The sequence below is a fragment of the Danio rerio genome, chromosome 24 (assembly GCF_049306965.1).
Source record: "Danio rerio strain Tuebingen ecotype United States chromosome 24, GRCz12tu, whole genome shotgun sequence".
Taxonomy (NCBI): domain Eukaryota; kingdom Metazoa; phylum Chordata; class Actinopteri; order Cypriniformes; family Danionidae; genus Danio; species Danio rerio.
In genome coordinates this window covers 10,592,579-10,602,500 of record NC_133199.1, presented here as the reverse complement: position 1 = coordinate 10,602,500, position 9,922 = coordinate 10,592,579, and the positions used below count along the sequence as shown (strand labels likewise).

The window sequence follows — 9,922 nt, the reverse complement described above, 5'->3', positions numbered from 1 at the left end:
CATCCATCCATTTTTACTTAATCTATGTATCATTATAAAAAAATACTTTATAATTGTGATACATATTTACTTTCAGGTAATCTTCGGTATATTTGGCAGCTGATAGAGCTCCATACCTGCAGATGGCAGACTGACTGTAGGCTGGACCTTCAGTTGCACTGAGTGCCTGGCCCACCTGAGTTTGAGTCAGACCCAGAGACAGACGCCGAATCTTAAATGCCTTGGCGAACTCTCGAATCTCTTCCAGGTTTACACCATCCACTTCACTGGGGGCAGTCTGGGGGTCTGTAATACGGGGAAAAAGAACAAATCTGACTCTCAATTCACACAGACTCATTGCCTGAATATAAAATTTCTGTTACAGTTGTTTCTTTTTCTAGTTTTTGTCATGGTCCCAACCTTGACAATACAATACAATCAACATTGCATTGAAATCTGTTCTTATTAGGCAAGCCAAGAACTACACTACACTTCACAAATGAATGCCTCAGTGAATAGCGTGCTAAAGTAATTTTTGAAAGCATTGTATATTTATTTTTATGCCATATTATTGGTCCTTTTGCTATAAAAGACACAGGTATGCAGATAATCAGTTCTTTGTTTGATGTATTTAGTAACTCAGGCTTTAAAGATTAAGATGCCATTTTGACTTTATTCTTACGCGCATTTTAGGTTAATAAAAGGTGATTGGGTAATATACATCAGTGCCAGGTGGTCTTACATCCTGCTTACATGCAAAAAATTTGGTCGGCTAAATAATTCATGGATGTCATTATGAATGAATTATTAAAAAAATCCATCAGCCGTATTTAAAGTCCAAATCTATTGAACCAGCACCCTGTCACTCCTAATATGCAAATCAGATGCTGAAACCTGAACTTGCTTCTATGCAGTATTGAACATTTTTGTTACCTGCAGCAATTTTGTATTTTGACCTCGAGATGATGATTTATGGCAATTTGTAAAAGCACACTATCATTTTGTGTTCAAATATTACATTTTTAAACAACTATTAACTATTAAAATTATTATTATTTTTGATCATACACCTAAAATAACAGATTTATTTTGTCTTAAAGGGGCAGTTCACTCAAAAATGTTAATTAATATCTGTCATCATTTGCTCACCCTTCACTTTTTACAAACCTGTTTTCCCCCCCTCTTTTTATCACAAAAGATAACATATTATATATATTGTATTTCTATTAAAAAAGGTTAAAGGCCAGTACCTTTGACTTCCATGTTATTTTTTTCCACATATGTAATTTATTTCTTCAAAATACAGTGTATCAGGAAAGTATTCATAACGCTATACTTTTTCCACATTTTTATGTTACATCCTTATTCCAAAATGGATGGATGGATGGATGGATTGATGGAGGGTGGGTGGGTAGATATAGATAGATAGATAGAGAGATAAAGAGATAGAGATAGAGAGAGAGAGAGAGGGAGAGGGGGACAGACGGACGGACGGACGGACGGACGGACGGACGGACGGACGGACGGACGGACAGACAGACAGACAGACAGACAGACAGACAGACAGACAGACAGACAGACAGACAGACAGATAGATAGATAGATAGATAGATAGATAGATAGATAGATAGATAGATAGATGGATAGATAGGTAATAAAACTAATTTATTCCCAAACTACAGACAATACCTAATAAGGACAATGTGAAAAAAGAGTTTTTGAAATTGTAGCAAATTTATCAAAAAAAAAACAAAACAAAAAAAAAATTCACATGTTCGTAAGTATTCTCAGCCTTTTCCGTGAAACTCTAATTGGAGTTCAGGTACATTCTTTTTCCACTAATAATTCTTGAGATATTTCAGCAGCTTCATTGGAGTTCACCTGTGGTAAGTTCAATTGATTGGACATGATTTAAAAAGGCATACACCGGTCTATATAAGGTCCCAGGGTTGACAGTGCATGTCAAAGCACAGACCAAGCATGAAGACAAAATAATTGTTGGTAGATCCCCGGGACAGGATTATCTTGAGGCACAAGGGTGGAGAAGGTTACAATAAAAATTTTAATGCTCTGAAAGTTGAAAGCCGGCCAGCCATATAAGCTAAGTGATCGGAGGAGAAGGGCCTTACTCAGGGAGATAATCAATAACCTAATGGTCACTCTGTCCAAACTCCAATGTTCTTCTGTGGAGAGAGGAGAGCCTTACAGAAGGACAACTATCTGTGCAACAATCCACCAATCAGGCCTGTATGGTAAAGTGGCCAGACAGAAGCCACTCCCCGCCTGGAGTATCTGAAGGACTCTCAGACCATAACAAACAAAATTCTCCGGTCTGATGAGCCTAAAATTTTACTCTTTGTAGTGCCAAGTATTACGTTAGGAGAAAACCAGGCAGCGCTCATCACCAGGCTAATACTATCCCTACAGTGAAGAATGGTGCTGGCAGCATCATGCTGTGGGGATGTTTTTCAGCAGCAGGATCTGAAAGACTAGTCAGGATAGAGGGAAAGATGAATGCAGCAAAGTACAGAGACATCCTGAATGAAAACCTGCTTCAGAGTGCTCTTGACTTCAGACTGGGGCGATGGTTCATCTTCCAGCAGTACAATGACCCGAAGCACACCGCTAAAATATCAGTGGAGTGGCTACACAATAACTCTGTGAATGTCCTTAAGTGGCCCGCCCAAAGCCCAGACCTTAATCCTATTGAGCATCTATGGAGAGATATGTAAATGGCTGTGCACTGTCGCTTCCCCTCCAACCTGAAAGAGCTTGAGAGGTACTGCAAAGAGGAATGAGCAAAAATTCCCAAAGACAGGTGTGCCAAGCTTGTGGCATCATATTCAAAAATACCTGAGGCTGTAACTGCTGCCAAAGATGCATGAAGAAAGTATTGAGCAAAGGCTGTGAATACTTTTGTACATGTGATTTTTCAGCTTTTTTATTTCCATTTTCACATTGTCATTATGGGGTATTGTGTGTATAATTTTGAGGAAATACATGAATTTCATCCGTTTTGTAATAAGGCTGTAACATAAAAAAAAACAAATTGTAAAAAGTGAAGTGCTATGAATACTTTCCATAAGTTTGTGTTCAACAAAAGAAAAAACAGGGTCACGCTTTATTTTAATGGTGCATTTGTTGAATTGAAGTTACATTGCATCTACATGGCAACTAATTTTTATTAGATTATAAGTAGACTGTTAGGGTTGGGGTTAGGGTTTGGGTTAGTGTAAGTGTACAAGTACTTGCAAAGGCTCTTATGGTAAGTTAAATGTCTGTTGAAGGAGCAGTATCAACAGATATTAAGCAGACAGTCTACTAATACCCAAATGGACCATCAAAATGAAGTGTTAACGAAAATAGACTCAACTTGAGGTAAATAGTGAGTAAATTTTAATTTTAGAGTGAACTATCTCTTTAACAAAGCCAAACCAAGTGATTATATAATGCCATTATGACTTCAACTTCATTAAATGCAACGAAAACACAAAAGAGTATTTTCCAAAAGTAAAACACACATAGTCCAACAGCATTTATTCCATCTGAGCTGAGCATGCTGGTTTTGGGGTCAGTCAGACTGTTTTTTCGTCCCTCTATTCAACACATGTTCTGGGGAATTAACGTTAGCCAAGGACATAGCAGCAAACACAATCTGGCATGGAGAGCTAAGCCACAGTGGTAAACCAAAGAAATGAATGGAGAGCGCTTAATGTATTGTGTATGTTTTGAACAAAACAAATCTGAAAAAAGAAAGACGCAACAGTCCACTGCTTATATCCACAGCAAGTTGATCAATGCAACTTCCTGTTTATTGGATTTAAAACTCCATTGCAGATGGTTTTAGCCCAATTGGCTGTGACAAATGAGAATTTATCTAAGTAAAACAGTTTTTAAAAGGGCCGCTGTGGCTCTGACAGGCCAGAGGGAGTGATTTATATGTGGTGCTTTTGGAGGCCAAAGCCGTACCAAACAACCTTCCATTCATTAGGTCTACAGTTTGGTCAGCTGGATGACAGAATCAACTGCAATCTGATAAAAGGGGAATGAAAAAGGGGCATATTTTTGAGATGAGAAAACATCTAGAAGCAGATTTCCAGCATTCTACTTGGGTAAACAGAGTGTTTACGTGTGCTATAATTGGATTAGTGAACATATAGAGATGCACTGTAACAAAGTGAGTGTTTTTACACAATTCATTCATGCTGTATATATATAACTTAACAAATTTAAGTGGATGGAACAAAACAATTAAGTAAAACAAGAATTTTGCTGTTTCAGCTTGTTATAAAAAAGAAGTTTTTGCAAGCAGCGAAAGTAATTTAATGCACACTCACTGCTGACTAGCTGGCCAACGCTGAGAGCCGAGGATGAGGATGATGATGTTGAGGAGGAGGAAGAGGCCTGCCGAAGGGGACTCTGGCTGTGGGGCATACGGAGCAGATTGGGCTGAGACACAGGAGGAGCCTGTGGAGTCTGGCCGGTCTGCGGCAGCTGTGAAAATGCATATGTTTAGTTGTACACATATTAGTAAAACAACACAACAAACAGTGCTCAGCATAACCAAGTACACCCCATTTTGAAAATGAATATTTTTATATATTTCTCGGTCAATATAGGCAATGTATTTTGGTACATATATTTGGTATGGATATATTTATTAAAATAATATTCTAGTCTCCAAGCATATTGAGAAATCAAAAGATAATACAATTAAATTCAAGCAAAAATTGCACTAAAAATTACAACCAACAAAATTTCAACTAAATTTATACTTTCTTTGCTTCTCTTGATTTTTCCTGTTTTCTAAATGCGTATTTAATATTTTTCTATAACATGTCAATTTGGGTGTACTAGGGTTTAGACCGTTATCGTAAGTTATTTTGTTAGATAAACTCCAGATTTGGCTTCAGTACTGACTAATTTATTGTATATGCACGAATATAATGTTGTGTACCATCCTATAAAAATGTATGAATTTAAAAGATTGATTCGTCATGGGTGTACTTATATATGCCAAGCACTTTATTTATAACTACTTTACAAATAATACTGTTAAGTAGTAAGTAAATAGTAAGTACTAAGTTAAGTAGGATGTAAGGGTTAAGATAAGGTAGCAATGTGACAGCGATTTGATTTCAAATGTCATAATTATATGACACCAATATAATTATATACAAATTATAAATTATTATTATTATAATTATTATATTATATAATTATTATATAATTATAATTATTAAACTGACAAAACATGAAATGGTACCATGGTACTTTGTCATAAAACCATTTGGCTTACCATAGTTTATATTAGATGCTATAATAAGTTCAGTACAAGTTTACGTCAATCATCTGCATTTGTGCCATAAAATTGTTTATTACAATTTATTCAGACTGACAAAATTAAAATAATTAAATGGGACCACTAATTATAATAATCATTATTCATATTCTTGTTGGCAGTAGTAGTAATTTAAAAGCAAAAATGTTATTCTTAGAACTTTGTAAAATAGTTATATTATTCAGGTAAATCTAAGTATTATTTGAGCTAGTTTTGGTTAATTCTGTTAATTTCATTTAAAAATGAATATTGGATAATTATATTGTGGCAACACAAAATACATTATCAATGTAAATAAGTGATCATTTTTCCACACTAAAATCATCTACATGGTGATACAGATAATGTTCCTTGAGGAACAGTTTTGTACCTTTGTAAAAGTTGTACTTCATATAGAACAGAAAATACTTCTTATAATACTGTTCTGTACCTTTTATGGTACAACTAAAATGAAGGTATACAATTATTCCCAAGTAAAAGTACAAAAGTGTACAACTTCTTTATTACAATACCTATGAAAATAAATATTACTGGAAAGGCAAAATGATTCTATAAATATTTTCCATATTAAAACAAGAATCACCATTTAAAGATATATGTTTAAAGAAACTCATAAACATTAATTATTAGGATCTACAATACAATAATACAAAACAACTGGTAAAACATGAAACTATAGGTATTGTAAGCTAAACATTAAAGACATTTTAAATACATGTTTGTTAAGCAGTTTGACACTGTTAAGGTACAAAGTGTCTTGTCACTGTGGTGGTACCTTTATGGATCAGATTTGTACCTTTGATGAAGGTACAATATTGTATCTGCAGGTATTAAAAACCAAAGGTACATTTAAGTTTCCCATGGTACAAATCATGTGCTTAATGTACAAACTGCAATGGTACAAATTAGTTTCTTTGTCTTAAGGTACAATTCTGTCCCATAAAAAGGTACTGCCTCAGTGACTGATTCTTTTTTTTAAATATTTCCCAAATGATGTTTAACAGAGCAAGGACATTTTCACAGTATGTCTGATAATATTGTTTCTTTTGAAGAAAGTCTTTTGTTTTATTTTGGCTAGAATAAAAGCAGCTTTTAATTTTTTAAAAGCCATTTTAAGGACACAATTATTTGCCCCTTCAAGATATATATATATATATATTTTTAAATAGTCTACAGAACAAACCATCATTATAAAATAACTTGCAAAATTACCCTAACCTGCCTAATTAACCTTATTGATCTAGTTAAGCCTTTAAAGGTCACTATAAGCTGTAGAGGTCTTGAAAAACATCGAGTAAAATATTATTTACTGTCATAGTGGAAAAGAAAAATAAATCAGTTATTAGAAATGAGTTAAATAAGAATAAAACTGTTATATTTAAAAATGTGTTGAAAAAAATCTTCTCTCCGTTAAATAGAAATTAGGGAAAAAATAAACAGGGGTGCTAACAATTCAGGGGGTAGGGGGGGAGGTAATAATTCTGACTTCTACTGTATGTCTGTACCTTCTTTGGAACAACATTGTACCATTCTTTTCTGAGAGAGCATGCTAAATAGTTCCTTGTAAAATTAAATTCATGAATATTTAATTCAAGATAATCAACATTATGCCAAAAGTTGTCCTAAATGGAACCGTAATCCTTCATCAAGCTGTTTTTTCTTCAGCAGGCTTAAGCATACTATTCAGAAGCTCTCACGTTAAATCTGAAAAACAAACTACACAATTAACTTTAGCTTCAAGAGAAAGCATGTTGTAGTTTATGACAAAACTGTTGAGTCTGTTTTTTAGAAAGCTCAAATGTGGCCTCATTTGCTTGTGTATTATTATTTATATGTTGTAAGATGCAAGAGCTTGCATTCGTCCCTCATACAATATCTCATTGAACACGGCTGTCAGATACTTTCAAGTATACACAAAAGAACCATCAGGCTATTCGGCACCCAAAAAACCTTAACACGAAAAAAGGAAAAACACGCACGTTTACTGAGCCCAGAAATCAGAATTATGTGGCTACAATATGAGTCATTATTATGGGCAATGTGGCATGACTGCGGCACCATACATTTTCATGTTTTATGCACCATCGAGCGCCTCTTGTAGATGCTGCATCTCCACTCTTCAAGAAAGCAAGCGTCTCATCTGTCTAAAAGTGGGTTGGCTTCTATCTGCTGTTCTCTTGCACTATTAATTCTCCTCTGTGTGTTTGCGTGTGTGTGTTTTTCTTTGGATGCTGAGAGATGTCAGTAGTGTTGCACACACTGTCAGAACTGTCGACAGGTCTGTGAGAATTACCCAGCTTCGGTGGATCTCTCCGCCGCCACCGTGTTTGACAGCCATAAATTATCGCTGCACGAAAACGTTCGGGAGTCAATTTGAGACGCAGACAATCCATAAACATTATTACAAATGCATTACTGCGTTTACGTCCGCGATCAAAGGTTCCAGTAAATATGACACACAGCTGCTCCGACAGAAATGAGGTTGACCTATGGATGCTTTTATAGGTGACCGCTGGAGATTATAGGGTTGGATGAGGGATAATATGCATTTTGTGCTGTTGTTAGACTCTCTAAACATGTATTCTTGCTACTCTTTTGATTATTTAATAAAGGGGGTTGATTGTTGTTTTTTGACTTTGACTTAGATTAAACTTTGTTGATTATTACTTGTTTTGTACTGTATTTTTAAGAGAAAGTTCAGCCCAAAAGGGTCATTTTCTCACCATTTGCTCATTCTCAGGTTGATTCTTTTTTCTTTGAGCACAAAAAAAGATATTTTGAAGAATGTCGGTAATCAAAATCAGAAATTAATTGGTAAAGCCATGTTTCTGCTTACCAACATTCTTCAAAATATCTTCTTTTCTGATTGACAGAAACTCATATGGGTTTGGAACAAGTAGAGGGTGAGTAAATCATGACAGAATATAAATTTTTGGGTTACCTATCCCTAATACATTAATCACACTGTAGTAGTTTTTACATGAGTTTTTCACATGAAATCTTTGTTTATAGAAATCCACAGATTTTTGAGGCCATCATTGAATCTATTTATTTACTTATATAAATGCATTTAAATTTATGTTTATTCCATTATTATATTAATTTCAGAAATATTGTCAAATATTAAGAAAATGTTTAGATGATTTATTTCAACAATACTGTTTACAAAGTAATATTTTTTCTGTCTATTGTTGTTTTTATTTCCCTATACCTCTTTCTTTTATTTGTGTTTATGTACTGTAAAGCACTTTGAATTACCACTGTGTATGAAATGTGCTATATAAATAAATTTGCCTTACTTTGCCTTGCCTTTAAGTAGATATGTCATATGAGAGACGTACTGTAGCTTTGTTTAACAAACAAGTGGTTCTAATTTCATTGTAAACCATAATTAAAAGTCTTTTTATTCCATGTGTCAACATTTTAGTTACTTACAAAGACATTCTGCATAAATATGGAGTTAGATTTGCGACACAATTCTGCGTCCAAACGATCATGTTTTAAGTGTGTAAAAAGACATTGTGCATGTTAGAAACATGATATTTCGTATGCAGAATTGTTAATTCTATGCAACAAGCCATTTTGTATACTTAAAACAGGATCTTTTTCATGCAGAATTGTTAATGCTTGTGCCACAAGACATTGTGCATGCTTAAAACATCATCTTTTAGATGCAGAATTGTTAACACACATTCAAAAAGCCATTTTTCACGCTCAAAACATGATCTTTTGTATGCAGAATTAATGCTTGTGCAACAAGCCATTGTGCATGCTCTAAACAAGATCTTTTATCATACGCAATTGTTAACACGCATTCAAAAAGGCATTTTACCCCCTTGAAACATGATATTTTGCACTGAGAATTTTAAATGAGATGCCTTTGCATGCATTTTGCATGCTCAAAGCATGATCTTTTGCTTGCAAAATTATAAACATGCATTCAACAAGCCCTTGTGCAAGTTCAACCATTATCTTTTGCATGCACTATTGTTAATGCCTCTGCAACATGCCAATTTGTATGCTCAAAGCATGATCTTTTGCATGCAGAATTGTTAACATGCATTCAACAAGCCGTTTTGCATGCTCGAAACATGATCTTTAGCAAGCAGATTTTTAAATATGCATGCAGCAAGCTGTTTTCCACACTTAAAGCATGATCTATTGTGCACAGAAATAATTTCACACATACAACAAGGAATTTTGCATGCTTGAAACATGATCTTTTGCATGTATAATTGTTAACATGCATTTAACAAGCCAGTTTGCATGCTCAAAGCATGATCTTTTGCATGCAGAATTGTTAACACTCATTCAACAAGCTATTTTCACACTCAAAACAGGATCTTTTGCATGCAGAAGTCTTAATGCCTTTGCAAGCCATTTTGAATGCTCAAAGCATGATCTTTCGCATGCAGAATTGTTAACACACATTCAATAAGCCATTTTGCATGCTCGAAACATGATCTTTTGCATGCAGAATTTCAAATGTGCAGAATTTTAAAAGCCATTTTCCACACTTAAAGTATGACCTTTTGTGGACAGAAATGTGAACACGCATCAACAAGGGATTTTGCACACTCAAAACATGATCTTTTGTGCACA

The 9,922-nt window shown here is 34.6% G+C and overlaps 1 protein-coding gene across 15 annotated transcripts in view; it reads right to left on the bottom strand.

Annotated features, from left to right (window-relative positions):
- Positions 1-9,922, bottom strand: part of pou6f2 (POU class 6 homeobox 2) — a 232,807-nt gene that overhangs the window by 23,941 nt on the left and 198,944 nt on the right. For all 15 annotated transcript variants that reach the window (XM_073941589.1, XM_073941595.1, XM_073941591.1 and 12 more), the window contains 2 exons: positions 4,317-4,473; positions 117-285 (listed from right to left, as the gene is read on the bottom strand). In XM_073941589.1, the coding sequence (XP_073797690.1) occupies positions 117-285; positions 4,317-4,473 (326 nt within the window). The remainder of the gene's footprint in view (positions 1-116; positions 286-4,316; positions 4,474-9,922) is intronic.